Source organism: Auxenochlorella protothecoides (assembly GCF_000733215.1).
Source record: "Auxenochlorella protothecoides strain 0710 unplaced genomic scaffold scaffold14, whole genome shotgun sequence".
Lineage (NCBI taxonomy): Eukaryota > Viridiplantae > Chlorophyta > Trebouxiophyceae > Chlorellales > Chlorellaceae > Auxenochlorella > Auxenochlorella protothecoides.
This window is the reverse complement of record NW_011934251.1, coordinates 65,774-81,611: the sequence shown is the minus strand read 5'-3', so window position 1 is coordinate 81,611 and position 15,838 is coordinate 65,774. Positions and strand designations below refer to the sequence as shown.

Here is a 15,838-nt window from a genome sequence, read left to right as displayed (position 1 = left end):
CTCACCGGCCCTTGGCAATGCTCGCCGCAGGCAAGCTGGATGCCATCCAGCCGCTACTGGACGCAGGAGCCAGGGTGACCCAGAACTGCGAAGGCTCCCCACCCCTCACTATGGCCGTGTGCATGGGTAGCCACCCCAGCTACGAGCGGTTTGCGCTCGCGGCCTCCAGCCTGCTGCTCGACGCAGGCGCGGTCCCCTTCGAGAGGTGAGCCAGCGTGTGCTTTTTGGGGGTGGGGTGGGTAATGTGAGGGATGTCGAAGAGGCAGAGGGAGGGGCGGATGGATCTATGATCGGGGGTCGCTGGTCGGCTCTGTCAAGGTGTTATGAAAGAGAAGCGAGGAATGACTGCATTGATGTGGGAGGGAGGTCACCACCATCCCTGCGGACCTCAAGCACGCCAGTCACCTCCCCTTCTCAGCCCGTTCTCCGGCTGCCGACTTGCTCGGAACCCTCTTCCTTCCATCCCTCTTCATCCCCCCCTTTCCTCCCTTGCACGCGCGTACAGGGATGACTGGGGCCGCACCGCGCTGCACTGGGCTGCTTTCCTGGGCCTGACGGACGTGGCGCAGCTGCTCTTGCTCCGCGGCCAGCAGTGGGCGGAGCGCGAGGCCGCTCAGGACAGCGACGCGCCTGCCATCCCGCCGCTGCAGGAGTTCCAGGCGCGATGTGGGTGTGTTTGAGTCTGGGAGGGGATTGTTTGTTGGTGAGGGAGGCCCTTCTCGTGGGGAGACGAGCAGGAGGTGTCCAAGCGGAACAGGCTGCCCCTTCTTCCGATTAGATCCTCGCACCCGTGCCTCTTTCGTCAGTAAAGCCTTCGCCTGTCACTGTCAAACAATCTGTCCTCTCGGAACCCCCCCCCCAAAAAAAAAAAGTACCTTTGCTACTTAACCTTCTCCCCTTCCCTCATTCCTCCCCCTCGTGCAGGACAAGGCAGGCAACACAGCGCTGCACCTGGCTGCGCGGCACCGGCGTGAGGGGGTGCTGCACCTGTTCCTGCGCGCCGACCCGCCCCTGCGCGTGCGCAACCGGGCGGGGCAGCTTGCGGCCCACGCGGCCGCGCTGGGCGGCTGCCAGGCCTGCCTGGTGGCGCTGGAGGCGGCGCACCCCGCGGCCGCGGAGGCGCGCGACCGGCGCGGCCGCACGCCGCACACGCTGCTGGACCTGCGGCGCGGCCCGCGTGGCGCGGGGTCCCGGCGCGCCGCGGCGCAACCCGACGGCGCCGACAGCGCGGCGCGTGCGGCGGGCGCGCCGGGCCCGCCCCCGCAGACGCTGGTCCTGGCGCCGCCCGAGTGCTGGCAGCACCACACGGCGCCCTGGCCGCGTGCGCGCGCCTCGCCGGAGCCCCCGCCCGAGAACGTGGGCCGCCTGACGGCGCTGACGCACCCCACGCTGGGCGCGCTGCGCGGCGCCGAGGCGGGGCCCGTGCTCTGGGACGAGGCCGGCAAGCGCGTGGCGCTGGGCGACCTCCTGCGCGTCCACGACTGGTCCTACGTGCGGGGCATCCAGCGCGCCTGCGAAGACCTGCCCGACCCGGGGGTCGTGGGGGGCCCCACGGAGTGGGGCGCGCCGGCGAGCGCCCGGGCCGAGAGGATCGTGGGCGACGGCGCCGAGGGGGGCGAGGGCGCGGCGGGCGGCGGCGCCGGGGACGCGCGGCCGGACAGCTCGGACACCGGCCCCGCGTCCGCCGAGGCCGGCAGCTCCATGGCCGGCCTGGCCGACCCCCTCGGCGCCGCGCTCCCGCCCCCTCCTTCGATCGCCGAAGCGGCGCTAGGCTACCTGGACGGCGACACCGCTGTGTCGCGCGGCACCTGGCGCGCGGCGCTGGCGGCCGCCGGCGCCGCCGTGGCCGCGGTGGACGCCGTCATGGACCGGGACAGCCCCGTGCGCAACGCCTTCTGCGCGGTGCGGCCCCCCGGACACCACGCGGGGCCGGCGGGGGCGGTGCCCAGCGCGCGCGACCCGCACGCCACCAACGGCTTCTGCCTGTTCAACAACCTGGCCGTGGCCGCGGCCTACGCGCGGTGCGTGTATAGGGGCCGCGGCGTAGCACGTGTGGCCCTCCTCGACTTTGACGTGCACCACGGCAACGGCACGGGTGCGTGGTTGGGCGTGTGGCAGGGGCGGGAGATGTGGAGTGTGGGGTGGGCGACATTCAGTGTGAAGGGGGGCGAGGAGGTGTGGCCAATAAAAGGGACCTGGGATCCTGCAAAGCCATGGTGGTGCCTCTGTGGCATCATGAGCGAGGCATTGGATCCGGGACTCCTGAGCCGTGTTTGGCCTGCGTTTCCATGCACATTTCGGGCAGGCTGGATCCCTCCGCGCTCTCCATGTCATTCACACCGCTGATGGACCCCTCCTGTCCGCTCCCGGCTCATACGCAGAGGCGTGTGTGGTGCGGGCGGCGCCCTCGCTGCAGAGGGTCCCGTTCTCCACGCCTTACTCAGAGGGTGTTCAGGCGAGGGCGGGGAGCTTGTGTGGGTTGGGGGCCCGTGACGAAATGTGACTGGGTTCTGCATGGGCTAGGTATTGAGGGGGCAGGCATCGGGGAGTTGTGCCTCCTGGACACCTGGGTGGGGCCCTCCCTGACCCCGACCTCCCCCCTCCTCCCTCCCAGACATTCCCGGTCTACAAGCCGTGGCTGGACGCGGATGACAAGGACAACATCTTCTTCGCGAGGTGGGACGTGGATGGGGAAGAATGGCAAGGAGGGCCTTGCGATGGCATGTGCAGCGGAGCACAGGCAGGAGGGATGCCCTTTTGGCGCTTCTGTGGGAAACCCCTCCGGACCCTTCAGCATGCACATGCACGACCCTGCAGCGTCCAAGGGTTTGGGCCCAAGGCGGAAGGCATGAACGCATACGTCTACCCAGGGTCGGGCGCCACGGGGGACAACCGGATCGCAGACGACGCAGCCCGGAGTGCAGCAGGTAGGCCGTGCAAGGGTGGCCAGGGGTGCACAGGGTCGGCAGGAGCCGCAAGGAACTGGCGAGGATTGTGAGGAACGCAGTTTCGTGAAAGCATCTGGGACTGCAACCATTGTGGGGTATGTCAGGACAGTCCCAAGGGCTTGCAGTGCATATGTGGCCAGATGCTGCATTCGCTGGACCACGGAGTGCGCAGGGTCGCCATCCTGAGTGGCTCCTCCAGAGGATGTTGTCACAATGCCAGGGATGGTGTGCATGTCACTGCCCCCTACGAGCCCTGTGCACCATGCAGTTCAGCAAAGCCTGTCCATGAGGCACCAGCTCCCTCGTCTTGTCATGCAGGCATTGCCGAGGATCCGGATGCCGAGTTTCTGCCCACAGGTATGGCTCCGAGGAATGCTGAGACATTCCCTGGGTGTGCAGAGAAATTTACTTGCATCACCATCCGCACCTCTGTCGCCGGTGCACCCCCGATCCCACATGCAAACCATGCCACACTCCTCCCGCAGGCGAGGACAGTGTGGGAGCTGCGCCGCCCTCTGCACCCCGCGTCATCGACGTGGGGATTGGCGGGCCCGGCACCAAGGTCGCGCTCTGGCGGCGTTCCTGGCGCGACAAGATCATCCCCGCGCTCGTCAATTTCCGCCCCGACTTCATCTTCATCTCGGCAGGTTGGGGAGGGGTTCCCTTGGGAAATGTGCATCGTTAAGCATAGAATGCTGGGGTTTTGGGGGGGCAAGATTCTCACCATATAGGCGTGCCAAGGCGCAAGGGGGTGCACGGCTGGGTGGGGTGGGGTTCTGCCGGCGTCATTTGCACCCGCCTGCCCTTTCCCGGCCTTCTATTCCATCGCACCAAGCTCCACTAGACATACCCCAAATTCCGCCCCTCTCTCCCTGCCTTCCCCCCCCCCCTCCCCTCCAAAGGCTTCGACGCTCACCGCAAGGACGAGATCAACTTCCGGTACATTGGCGTGACGGAACGCGACTTTGAGTGGCTGACGGACCAGCTGGTGCAGGTGGCCAACCTCTGCTGCCACGGGCGCATCGTCTCCGTGCTGGAGGGCGGCTACCGCATACAGGTGGGTGTTTTGGAGGGGAGGAGAGGGGGCTTGCAAGGGTGCAAGGAGGGGGTCTGGGGAGCTGCTAGGCTGTTTGGCAGTGGGATAACCCTTTCGGGCAGGGCCTGCGCGCCTGCAAGCTTTGGGCCAGTCCAATTGCGAGCCACAAACCAGAGCCGTTGCACTGTAACTTCCCAACACCCGCCGTAATCCTGCCCAACACCTGCCACGCCCAACCGTAGTTCACCTGCTCCCATCCCCCCTCCCCCCTTTCCCCTCCAGGGCGGCAAGGTGTCTGCCTTCTCCCGATCGGTGGCGGCCCACGTTCGTGCCCTGGCCGACGACCACCGCATGGAATGGGATCCAAAGGCAGCCGAGGTGGGCCGAGCGGGAGGGGGCGTCGAGATGGGCTGATTGCATTCCATGCGGTCGTCAGCCATGCCTGAGTTTGTGGTGATCAGAATCCATACGGCGCCCATGTTTAGACCTTGAGGTCTGTGGGCTCCATGCTGCATGTTGCTGCTGATCAGCACGTGCTGCAGATGCTGGACTCCACAAAGTCTGGATGCCCCTGGCAACAGCAGCCCCCACTGCCACTCCCTCATGCAGTGGGAAAGGGAGCACGAAAAGCAAGTCCGGGCCGAGGCTGAAGCGAAGAGAGCGGCGGCAGCCATGGCCGCCGCCTCTGCACTGCTCAACAGGTCACAGGCCGTGGAGACCGGGGAGGGGCAGGAGAATGGTGAGGGCGGCGATCATGCGGGTGGGGAGGAGGATGGGGCCAGGAAACGACGGCGCAGGGGTGATGGGGTGGACTATGTTGCACTCAACAAGCTACTGGAGGAGGAGAGTGCAGGCACAAAACAGGCATGACCATCTTATGCGATATAAGCTTGTAAATGGGATTCAATGGACGCGAGAAACCGGTTTCTTTTGCTGGCCGATATTATTGTGGCGGGAGAGCTCCTTTTTTCCGGGAGCACTCCTGATACCGGACCCCACGATGCCCTGCCATGGCAACACATGAGATTTCGTGCGGCCAGCAGCGCCCACACATTAATTCAAAAAGCTCACACGATACTGGGACCCCATAGCACGTACGCCTCTTGTGGCTTTGTCCCCCACGATCTCCAACCGGAAGACGTGGCAGGCACCCGAGTGTGAAGTACGAGTGAAGATAGGCAGATTCATACGGCGCCTGAAGCCTGGTGTAGCGCTCTCTTGACGCCATGGAGGTCGATAAGAAGCTGACCATGAGCCTGGACGACCTCATAGCCAAGCAGGCCAGGGAGCGGAAACCGGACAAAAGGCCTGACGCACGAGCCAAGAAGGGCGCCATTGCCAAGGTGTGCTGGACATTCTGAAGTTTGTTATGTTGTATCTGTCTTAGTCTCGTTGGTATCAAGCTGCTCCTCGCTGGAGGCTAGGGTAATTGTACACCTATACAGCGCCCCACACCCACCCGGCTGCAGGGACGCCTTCCAGCTGCACCGGCAAAGAATAGCGAGGGCCGCGTCCCAAAGCAGCTCGGCATCAGGTCCCAGGGTCCGTCCCGTGCTGGAGGTGTCCAGAAAACGCAGTCTCATGCCAGGGCCCAGAATGGTGCCCAGGGGCCACACGGGCAGCACCCTCGCGCCTTGCAGCACCAGGTCCTGCAGCAGACGGGCCGTGCAGCCAACCGCAGCAACGGACAGATGCAGCAGCAGAAGTCTGCCAACGGCCGCGTCATCGCCATCACCTTCAAGAACCCGGGGCGGGGCGGAGCTGGTGTAGGGCATCAGGCATCAACGCAAGGCCAGAAGCCCAAGCCGGTGCCGGCTTCGGCGCCCAGGTTCCTCGCAGACCAGCAGAACAGGGCCCATTCGAGCGGGCCCTTGGTCCTCTCCGGGAGCAGGGAGCAGCGTGGATCGCTGACACACCTGCACACAGACTTCTCAGCCCCCGGGAGCCTGCGACGGAACAAGCACGGTGTGCTCATTCCCGCCTGAACCGTTCATTGCCCTTATTATGTGGACCAGGGCTCAATCCTCTGACCTTGGGGATGCCTATAACAGAATGCTACTTGTCAAGGATTTCAAATACCAGATGGAGTCAGCTCACAGAGTGACAGTCTGTTTTGTAAAATGACTAAAGAAATTCACAGAGTGATATGGTACTCGGCTACCATCACATGCTCGCCGAGGCCCGTTTGCCTGCGAATGCCGCTTGAGGGACCTCCATGCGATCATTCAGCATGCAGTCTGCGCACCAGAACTCGTCACCTCTGTGTAAAATACTCCAGGGTGCTCCCAAACATAAGAGGACATGTAGTTGCTGCAAGGAATGGTCCCGCTCGTGACCATGCACGAGGTGCCTGCTTGAGGATGTCGGACGGTGACCGGGCCAAGCCACTTCGACGCGATGCCGCGTCGCTGGGCTGGCTGGCACAGAGCTCGGTACAACCCAGGAAACGAACAGCGATCGAAGGTGATGCCTGACGTGCGCTGTGGGTCGAGAACCATGTGCCTGCCGACTTGTCGTCCTGGCACCTCGATCGCAGCGTTCCCGGTGTTTCCGTGAGGCATCTCGACCCTCTCCACCCCCCACACTATGATCCTACAGGGGTGAGTGGGACCAGCCTGGTGTCCCTCCGCTCCCAGCTGGCCAGCAAGCAGCAGGAGGCTGCGGCGACTCGCAGCGGCGCCCTGGACCCCGAGGAGCTGAGGGCCCGCAGGAAGGGGAGGGACGTGCTGTCCCAATCGAACCCCGGGGTCACGAGTCGCGACGCCCGTGACCGTGCAGACCTGCCGGCCACCCCCGGGGACGTCCTGGCCGCCTCGAGGGCCGCACTGGAGCGCAAGGCGGCGCTCTACGAGCGCCTGGCAGCGGGAGAAGAAAGCGCAGGCGGCGAGTACGAGGTGGACTTCGCCCTCAAGGCGCCCGACACGGCGCGCCTCGCCGTGGCGGGCGGCCTGGTGAGCCGCGACATGCTCGCGGAACGGGACCGCCGTGCCTGGGAGGAGGAGGTGGAGGCCAACCACGCCCAGGAAAGCGAGGCCGAAGCGCGGCGCCGGTCCCGCATAGATGTGAGTCCAGGGGGACCTTGTGTATTGTGTGTTCGTGAAGGCGCAGTGCCTCGGAGGGCGCCCTGATGCAGCCTAGCACATGCTGATTGGTATAAAAGGGACCAAAACATTGGGACCATTGTGAAGAGGATGGATTTCTTTCTTGGGGCAACAGTGATCAAAGGGCATGCTCGGCGGTCAGAACCCCCGCTTATGCGCCCCTGCAGGCTGTCAAGGAGCTGATGGCGGAGACGGCAGAGGGGCGCATGGCCGCTCAGGGCGCGAGAGCCGCTTCGCAGCAAGCGGCGGCATCCAAGGCTGCAGTGCTAAAGGCCGCCTTCCTGAAGCGCCAGGTGGAAGCTCGGCGGGCAAAGAAGGCAGCCAGCGGCTCAAAGGGCGGTGTCACCTGACTGGGAGCTGTGCCAGTGGGAAAGGGTGGGTACCACGCCAACACTTCTCCCCGCTGGATAACAGGGTGGGGCCTCTTGCCAGACCCGGCCTCAAGGCCACATCAGGGCTTCTCTTGCGAGAGTGTCGGAGGGAGAGGGCCCCCAGTTTTCTGCTCTACTTGCGCCTTTAGTGCTGCAAGGAACGCCTCCCTCTCCTCCCGTGTCTCCTCCAGCCGGCCAGCCTCGATGGCCGTTACCCTGTGCGAGCACATGCCCATTGTCAGGTCTGATCCTTCAGACAAGACAAGTTCCCCTCCCCTCCTCACGTGACTCACACACGACCTTGCGTTTGACGTTTACCTTTCGTAAAAGCCTGTTCGGATCATAAATGCCTCCATGCAGCCTCCAATCTGCATGCCAGGGAGGGATGTGGTCTTCATTATGCACACAGGGTGGAGGAGCTTGACGCGATGTCGCAAGCTACAACTCCGAATCTTCCCTGCCTCCTTCGGCTCACCAGGAAGCAGGTGCCTGCAACTGTCGCATAGTAGCGGGGTGGCAGCGACATGCAAGTGATCCTTGGTGGGGGTGGGTGTCGCACTTACTTATAGCTATGTATCTTTCCCTTCATCAAATATCAAACAATCAAAATGTCGTCGAACATGTCCTCCCGCCCTACCCTCGCTGTGTGCCTTGTTATCACCCGTCCTTGGTCGGAGCGCCTCAAACCAACGAGGGTCTTGATCCCGGCTACCTCAGAATTTGGGGAGCTCCACCATCACCAGGAGGCGGACCCGAGTGATCTTCGAAGCTCTCGTTTCTATCCGCTTGTAGTGTTCGTATTGCCAAACGCAAAGTTCTCCCCCGTGCCGCAGCTGCCGAGCCCTTCGAACCTTCTTGGCTGGGCCCGGACCTCCTCTGACACCAGTGCGGGGACATGGCTTCCAAGCGCATTCAAAAGGAGTTGCAGGTGCATAGGGTATTGGGAGGCGGTGACCCTGAACAGTCGCGAGTGCCCCTGGGCTCGCAGCCCATCCTTTCCCTCCCCGACCTGCCTGCCTGCAGGACTTGCAAAAGGATCCGCCGACATCATGCAGCGCTGGCCCTGCCGGAGATGATCTCTTCCACTGGCAGGTAGGCTCGCATCCCTGCGCGCGGGCGTGGTGCCGGGCAGCCCCACTCCCCAGGTGGCGCGCGCTGTCCAACCTCGGGCACCCCACCCCCTCTCCCGCAGGCCACCATCATGGGTCCCGGCGACAGCCCCTACACCGGCGGCGTTTTTTTCGTTACCATCCACTTCCCGCCAGACTACCCCTTCAAGCCGCCCAAGGTCCAGTTCCAGACCAAGGTGAGGCTGGGATTGTGGGCTGGTGGGGTGGAAGGGGCCGCTGGAAGTGCAACGAATCGCTAGAAGGCCGGCGGATGCTGGAGGGCAAGGCGCCCAGCACGGCTTCGTCCCGCCCGCGATTCCCACCAGCAAGAGTCGCGCGGCGCGCTCCACGCCTTGCAAATAGCGCCCCCCTCCCCCTCCCCGCCGCCCACCCATCCGCACCCCTCCCACCACAGGTGTACCACCCCAACATCAATAGCCAGGGCAGCATCTGCTTGGACATCCTGAAGGAGCAGTGGAGCCCCGCGCTGACCATCTCCAAGGTCCTGCTCTCCATCTGCTCCCTGCTCACGGACCCCAACCCCGACGACCCGCTGGTACCCGAGATCGCCCACATCTACAAGTCCGACCGCTCCCGCTACGAGGACACGGCGCGCGAGTGGACCCGGAAGTATGCCATGGGGTAACCTCGGGGGGTGGCACCGCCCCGACGGGGGTGTGCCGCGCCGTGCCTGCCTGCCTGCTGCCCGTCCAGTGTGATGTGAAAGCAGAATGCGGCCAGGGGGTCTGGCAGCGGTTTGAACCGGGGACGACGCTCGGCAGGGCAGGGGGCGATGGGGCTGGGCCGAGGCGCATCATGCAGGAGGGGCCGGTGAAGGGGAAGACTGCTGACCGGGCGGGTGCGCCGCTCGTCTTGCCGGCCAGGCAGAATACTGCCTGGCCAATGGCACATGCTTCCGACGCCGTCCGAGGCCGTGAGGCTGCAGGGGAAGGCTCGGCGGCCGCTGCACGGGTCTGGGCAACGGTGCGCCGGGCCTCGGGCCTTCAGAGCATCCCTCCCTCGTTTGAAGGGGGTGGTGGGGCAGCCGCACGCGCCGGCTGGGCACTTGCGGCGGGGCCAGGGGCCGTGCGTACCACGTGGGGCATGCCGCTTCACAGCGCCTGGTGCTGCAGGCGGCCGCGAGTCGCGACTCTCCGCCCTAAAACTGCTTGCCCATCTCCAGCTTCTTGCGCAGCATCTTCTGGCCGTGGTACACGGTGGCGTCGACGATGCCGCTGATGGTGAATACGCCGCCGACGATGGCGCACGTGCTGGTCAGGAAGGCGAGGAAGGACGATCTCCGCTCGATGAACGTCACCTGGTTTGTTGTGGAGGGTGGAAGGGGATTGGGATCCGGCTGCCGTACATGAAGAGGTGCGATGGCAGCCATGTCGGCTGCAAGGCCAGCCCTCGAGGGGTTCAAATCTCCCTGCAGACCCCAGCCGACTCCCAGCACACGCATCTCCCCCTGCCCCATGCCCTCCGGCCCCTCAGCCCTCCACCTCCAAACCCCGCACCCCCCCTTCCCGCGGCCCTGCCTTGATGGGCGAGAGGTCGTAGAAGAAGAAGATGCCCGTCAGCTCCTGGCCCATTCCCCCAGAGGGCTTGAAATGCTCCGTGACCGAGAACTGGTTGGTCTCGATGACCGCGCCGCGCGTGGCGTGGTACTCGGTGGGCACCACCTTCAGGAAATACTGGTGCTGGCCCAGCACGGGGCGGTCATGCGAGTCGCGCACAGCGTGCACGTCCACCCCGTCCAGCGGGTTGTGCATGCCCTGGCGGGGGAGGGTGAAAAGGGTGGACAAGGGGAAGGGTGAGGCCGCTGGGTCGGCTGGAATCACAATCCTGCAAGCATGGGAGGCTGAGGCACGAAAACGGGCTGGGGCGCAGGAGGAACCGTCCTCCTCCGGTGCGCGCCCGGCATGGCTCCCATCACCGCTGCCGCCGTGTGGCCCAGCACAGCACTCCTCTTTGCCTCTGGCCCTGCCAGTGCCCTCCAACAATCAAGGGTTCCATCAAGGCCACCTCCCCCAGAGCAATGACGAGGAACTCATACTCCCCCCCGCCCCATCTACTCACCGGATACTCCTGTCCAAAGGCCAGGTTGTCAATGGTGTGCGAAAAGTCAAAGACCTCGCCCACAAAGGGGCTGGTGTCGTGCACATGCATGTGCCCCGCCTGGTACGACTTCCCCGGCGCCAGGTGCAGGTTGCCCGCCACCTTGTTGATGGACAGGGCGCCGTAGATGCGGCAGCCCTCCCCCCGACTGGCCTTGATCTCCTCCAAGTAGTGGTCCTCCGCGCACTGGATCACGGTGGCCGTGTCGCGCACCGCCCAGCCGCGGCGGCGGTACGCCTCCCGCACCTCCTCGCAGGTGTTGCAGCACTTGCCCGCCTCGAACTCGGCGCCGTAGCAGCTGCCGCAGGCCGCCGTCGCGTTGGAGCCGCCCAGCGCTGCAGGCAGCGGCTGCCCGGTGGGGCCCACGTGGTGCTCCGAGTCCTCACCGATGGCCAGGCCCTCGGGGGACAGGCGCCGGCGAAACACGGTGTGGTCCTGGGGGTGGTGGTGGAAGAAGGCGGGAATGGAGCATGAGTCGCGTGAGCCGCACGGGCGGCCGCGACCACCAGCCCCCCGGCAAGCATGCGCCTCCCCCGCCGCTCGCCCCGAACCCTGGTCCCTCGGTTGTGCCATCCCACCACGTCCAGCTGGAGCTCGCCGCTGACGTCCATCGCATCCACGCTGACCCAGGAACAGGGCATGTGGGGCAGCGTGATGTCAAACTGCAGGGAGGGGGGGGGGTGGTCATGGCCGGGGAGTGGAAAGCAGGAGACTTGGTCCAGGAATTTTCAGGAACTCAAGTGCAAGGTGGAGCTTTGCATGGACCAGGGTCTGGAGTTTCATTGAACCAACAGCCCCCATCCATCAATCACAGTGAAATACTGGTCTCCTCACATGGATGTCCATCTTCTCCCCCCGACTGGTGTCCACCAGCAGCTCCGTTACGGTATCGGTGTGCATGAAGATGCCTGTGGGGGTTGGGAGACGGCTTGATTGGGGCTCGGCCTGCGGTCTCCACGCGCAGCCAAGGAGCCCCCACCACCATCACACCCCTGCTCACCCAGCTCAGACACGAAGAGCAGGGTCATGAGCGCAGCAGCCACCAGCGTGATCACTCCTCCAGCCATAGTGGACTGGAAGAATTCCTTGGCCTCCTCCCGCTGCTTGGGGAAGGCGTCGAAGTGGCGCAGGACCGACCACCCCGACCCCGACTGGGGCGGGACGGGCCTCGCACCGTACATACCGCCTGACGCCGGATGCCTGGCACTGTGTCGCGATGGTCAATGCTGGGAGGACTCAGTCAAAGGCATCGGCGGGGGAAGCGCGCGGCAGCTGAGCCCCGGATTTAGAAATGCTGTCGGAATCAAAGCACGCGCTCAGCATGGCGACCATGGCAGCGGTGGCGAGAGCCCCATGCTTCTATCAAGTATGTCTTGGATTGGTGAGCTGAAGCGGACCTCACGGTCGACATGTACGAGCCTGAAAGTCGCGTCGGGCTCTTTTCATGGAGCCGATGCTGCTTTCAGGCTGTGATAATGAAAACGGCACGAATCTTGACAGACCAGGGGCTCCCTGCCGGCACATACTGAAAGGAACCAGCCTAAGCATGCTCCCTGCACCCTCTGTACGAGCAGCCCAACAGCCTGACGTCATCCCCGCCCCAAGCTTGCATGCTGTCTTTGCAGGCAAATGAGACTCCTTGATGGTCAATCACCCTATGCGCATCTTCACAAGCTGCAGCCATACACATGACTCCCATCAGGCACCCTGCCGCACATCGCCCAAAACCGATCACATTCGTCGTAATGTCACAACGCATACATGTAGTGCGCAGAGTGGGTACAGTGCCATGCATGTGCAGAGCATGTGGGCATCCCCAGGGGGAAGGCACGCATGCACGGCAGCCAGGCTGCATGCAAGGATGTTGGGTGCATCCTGAGGCTCAGTGACCTCCCGACCTGTGCTTGGGCTCCCTTTCCAAGAAAAAGACAGCAGCAATCAGAACGTAGGTGATGATGAGCTGCAGGCCCAGGAGCCAGTTGGAGGATCCATCGGAGGACACAAAGTAGGCCAGGATGACAGCCACTGCAAGAGGTTGGTGTGGGTTCGGTCAGAGGTTGAACAGACAAGGTGCTCTTAAGGAGGCAGCCCCTAAGATGAAGTTAGTGCACAGATGATGCGCCCAGCGCCACCATTGTATCCAGCTGTAATGAAGCAGTGAAGACGACACAACTCTCTTGCAGAAATCACCCACAAGCCCCCCACAACATTCCTTCCGCATGCCATTTCCCACCTGTGAGCATGAGGACGCTGAAGACATCAAAGTCAAGGGTGAAGGTGGTGCCCATCACCCAGCCGGCCAGGACCTGTGCAGCAAAGGGATAAGGGTATTGCACGGTTGACATGGTGCTGTGGAGCATGTATTTAAGATGTGATTGGCAGGTTGTGATGATTCGATATCCCAAGACCTTCGGCTGGGTCCTCGGTCCGGCCAGAGCCTGCACAGTTTTGCCACCCACCGTGAAAGGGATGGCAAAAAGGGCTATCTGGATGGAGGAGCCGACCGCCACTCCGATCGCCAGATCCATCTTGTTTTTGAACGCCACAAACACGGCTGAGGAGGTGGGGAGGAGGGGAATCCCCAAAGAGGTGTTGCGGTGTAGAAAGTGAGGAGCAAGATTCTATGTACGACAGCAGCTCTGATGGTCACAAACTTGCAGGCCTCCTGTGCCGCCCACAATGTCGCCCTGGCTTGACCCTGCGGAGGCACTGCACCGACTCACCGGTGATGTGTTCGCATGCATTCCCTGCGATGGGCAGGACTATGAGACCCAGGAAGGATGGGTTGATGTTGAATTTTTCACTCACTGCCTCGATGGCGCCGGTGAGAAACCTGGCATTGAGCGGTGGTGAGGGGAGGAGGGTGGGTCCTGTGTGCAGGAGAGGAAGGGGGCAGCAGCGAAGGTGAGCCCACCAGGTGACGAGTGCATCATTCGATCCCCCAAGCTCACTCCGAGCACACAGCCACAATGACTGTGATGGCCGAGAGGAAAGCCAGGGCCCCGGAGAGGGACAGCGCGGGGTTGTCCTCCGACTCGCCCGAGGCGAAGAGGTCGCTGTGCGTCTTCAGCTGGAAGGTCAGGTAACAGAAGTACCTGCGCGTGAGGATGTCAGATTTGTGAGTCTGAGGTGGATGTCACAAGGACGAGTGGGGTGAGAGGGGCCAGTGTCCTGACACCCGAAGAGGAGACGGGTCGACTGCGCACCGCCAAAAGCCTCGGCATGAGCCGTCTTGCATCCCTGCATCGGCCTCCTTCGCCCAATCAAGCGGTGCAGCCTGCGCCATACAGGACGCAGTCCCAGGGCAAATTCCAGGTCCATGCTGGCCGACCTGCCACCCACCCACCCTGCCAGCCAACTCACACAAACATGAGGAGGATGGCGATGGCGTGGCTGAGGTTGATCACCGCGGCATCGGTCATCACCTCCGAGCCATAGATGCGCTTGGCCATGGTGGGAATGATGATGCCGATACAGGCCACGAAGAGGAGGGAGGACCCCACCTGCGCAGGGGTGCGTGCAAGTGCAGGTGAAGTAGAAGGGGGATGGGGTACCGCTTGGGGCAGCACGTGCATGCATTGCTGCCTGTGGCTGGTGTTTGACACCGCATCTCCAGCTCGAATCAGGGGTGCGGTCGGTGGACGCACTGCATTGGATCCCTCCCCACTTCAGTCCACATCACCGTGTCCCCATCGTGCGCCCCAAGCCCACCTTGTTGGCCAGCGGCGAGAAGCGCTGCTGCTGGAAACGCAGTCCTCCAAACAGGAAGCACATGCCTGGGGAAGGAGTGGGGAGGTGGGGACGGGGACGGCTGAGTGGACTGCGACGCCCAGGGAGCCAGGGGGGGGGCTTGACACCTCGAGGCAAATGCAGGCCATGAACTCCGTGAAGGACACGCAGGGGGCACTGCATTGGAGCTGCCCTGCCCCAGCAAGCAGCTGGGCGGGGCGCCTCTCCCTGCCTGCATCGCCGCTCCCTCCCCATGGCCTCCCCCATCCAGAACACCACAAATGCATGGGGCCCCGTACCCAGGACGAGGAGGAGGTTGGAGAGGATGGACCCGATCAGACTGGTGGCCACCACCGTGTAGAGGCCCTTGCGCAGCGCGGCAATGGACAGGATCAGTTCCACCACATTCCCAAAGGTGGCGTTCAGCAGCCCACCAACCGTGTCCCCAAACCTGCAACAGGTGGGCATGGAATCCAGGGCGTGACCACCATGGCATGCTGCATGACGCCGATCTGGAGGCTGTGCACCGCCTTCTCTCCCTCCTTCCGGCAAAGAAGCACTCTCACACCTGACGGCCAGGTCCTCCGTCGTCTCCCCCAGGAGGAGCGCCAGGGGCACCAGGGCCAGGAAGTTCTACAGGAGGGGGGGGGGGGGGGAGGTGATGTCACGTGCGGGGACCCACTGTGCAGATCCTGCATCGTGCAGAGCCTTCCCGAGTGTGGCACGCCAGGGAATGCCCCTCCTTGCACCCTGTGCCCCTCCCGCCCCACTCCCCCTTCAAAATCCTCACCATGATGAAGACGAGGGTGGGGCTCCAGCCCAGCGCGCCGGCCAGAATGCCCACGGGGATGCAGGCCAGGAGCACGTTGATGTAGGAGGAGACGAGCATGAGGCCGATGCAGCGCGCGTCTGACCCGGGGGACCACACCCCGGGGTGGTGCTCCATGGCGATGGACTGGTTCTGGAGCACGGTGCCCGTGCCCAGCGTGCCCGCCAGCGTGGAGATGAAGGTCTGCGCGATGGCGTCGCGGGAGCGGTCGCCGCCGCGCCGCGCCAGGCGCCGCTCCGACAGGATGCTGGCCGTGTCGGAGTCGGAGTTGGCAAAGTTGTCGGGCATGAGCTTGCTGACGTGGGAGGCGGCGAAGCGCCAGTGGCGGCGCGCGCGCTCGCTGTTGTGGGCGCCGCGCGGGGGCTGGTGAGGGGGCAGCGCGCCGTTGCCCGCGGGGGACTCCCCGGCTTCCGCAGCGGCCTCCGGGTCCAGCAAGGGTTCCTCCAGATGCCCCGAGGCCCGGGAGCGGCTGGAGAGGCGGGGGGAGCGCAGGCTGGTGGACAGGGTCAGGTTGCCCTCCTGGTCGGCCCCGTCCACGCCGCTGCGGCGCGCGGCGTCCGCAGAGACCAGGTGGAGCTGGCGCCGGGAGATGTCCAT

At 64.1% G+C, this 15,838-nt stretch overlaps 8 protein-coding genes across 8 annotated transcripts; 5 read left to right on the top strand and 3 right to left on the bottom strand.

Annotated features, from left to right (window-relative positions):
- Positions 1–110: 110 nt before the first annotated feature.
- On the top strand, positions 111–4,398 carry F751_1435 (Type-2 histone deacetylase 2; the record flags this gene model as incomplete). The annotated part of the gene is made up of 12 exons (XM_011400415.1): positions 111–205; positions 506–674; positions 925–1,083; positions 1,267–1,556; positions 2,034–2,095; positions 2,382–2,449; positions 2,615–2,676; positions 2,818–2,927; positions 3,267–3,305; positions 3,434–3,595; positions 3,851–4,005; positions 4,267–4,398. The coding sequence occupies 12 exons, from the start codon at positions 111–113 to the stop codon at positions 4,396–4,398; spliced, it is 1,503 nt and encodes a 500-aa protein (XP_011398717.1).
- Positions 4,399–4,490: 92 nt separating this feature from the next.
- Positions 4,491–4,854, top strand: F751_1434 (hypothetical protein; the record flags this gene model as incomplete). Its single annotated transcript, XM_011400414.1, has 2 exons — positions 4,491–4,543; positions 4,686–4,854. 2 exons carry the CDS (start codon positions 4,491–4,493, stop codon positions 4,852–4,854), a joined length of 222 nt encoding a protein of 73 aa, XP_011398716.1.
- A 356-nt stretch (positions 4,855–5,210) lies between these two features.
- Positions 5,211–5,969, top strand: F751_1433 (hypothetical protein; the record flags this gene model as incomplete). The annotated part of the gene is made up of 2 exons (XM_011400413.1): positions 5,211–5,327; positions 5,631–5,969. 2 exons carry the CDS (start codon positions 5,211–5,213, stop codon positions 5,967–5,969), a joined length of 456 nt encoding a protein of 151 aa, XP_011398715.1.
- A 375-nt stretch (positions 5,970–6,344) lies between these two features.
- F751_1432 (hypothetical protein) lies at positions 6,345–7,435 on the top strand (the record flags this gene model as incomplete). Its single annotated transcript, XM_011400412.1, has 3 exons — positions 6,345–6,447; positions 6,583–7,046; positions 7,253–7,435. 3 exons carry the CDS (start codon positions 6,345–6,347, stop codon positions 7,433–7,435), a joined length of 750 nt encoding a protein of 249 aa, XP_011398714.1.
- A 916-nt stretch (positions 7,436–8,351) lies between these two features.
- Positions 8,352–9,211, top strand: F751_1431 (Ubiquitin-conjugating enzyme E2 28; the record flags this gene model as incomplete). The annotated part of the gene is made up of 4 exons (XM_011400411.1): positions 8,352–8,384; positions 8,480–8,548; positions 8,649–8,762; positions 8,981–9,211. The coding sequence occupies 4 exons, from the start codon at positions 8,352–8,354 to the stop codon at positions 9,209–9,211; spliced, it is 447 nt and encodes a 148-aa protein (XP_011398713.1).
- F751_1430 (hypothetical protein) lies at positions 9,163–9,477 on the bottom strand (the record flags this gene model as incomplete). Its single annotated transcript, XM_011400410.1, has 1 exon — positions 9,163–9,477. One exon carries the CDS (start codon positions 9,475–9,477, stop codon positions 9,163–9,165), a length of 315 nt encoding a protein of 104 aa, XP_011398712.1.
- A 247-nt stretch (positions 9,478–9,724) lies between these two features.
- F751_1429 (Endoplasmic reticulum-Golgi intermediate compartment protein 3) lies at positions 9,725–11,864 on the bottom strand (the record flags this gene model as incomplete). Its single annotated transcript, XM_011400409.1, has 6 exons — positions 9,725–9,883; positions 10,083–10,340; positions 10,645–11,118; positions 11,262–11,345; positions 11,518–11,591; positions 11,684–11,864. 6 exons carry the CDS (start codon positions 11,862–11,864, stop codon positions 9,725–9,727), a joined length of 1,230 nt encoding a protein of 409 aa, XP_011398711.1.
- A 701-nt stretch (positions 11,865–12,565) lies between these two features.
- Positions 12,566–15,838, bottom strand: F751_1428 (Vacuolar calcium ion transporter; the record flags this gene model as incomplete). Its single annotated transcript, XM_011400408.1, has 10 exons — positions 12,566–12,708; positions 12,917–12,989; positions 13,143–13,237; positions 13,407–13,516; positions 13,635–13,778; positions 14,047–14,186; positions 14,395–14,459; positions 14,712–14,863; positions 14,981–15,045; positions 15,203–15,838. The coding sequence occupies 10 exons, from the start codon at positions 15,836–15,838 to the stop codon at positions 12,566–12,568; spliced, it is 1,623 nt and encodes a 540-aa protein (XP_011398710.1).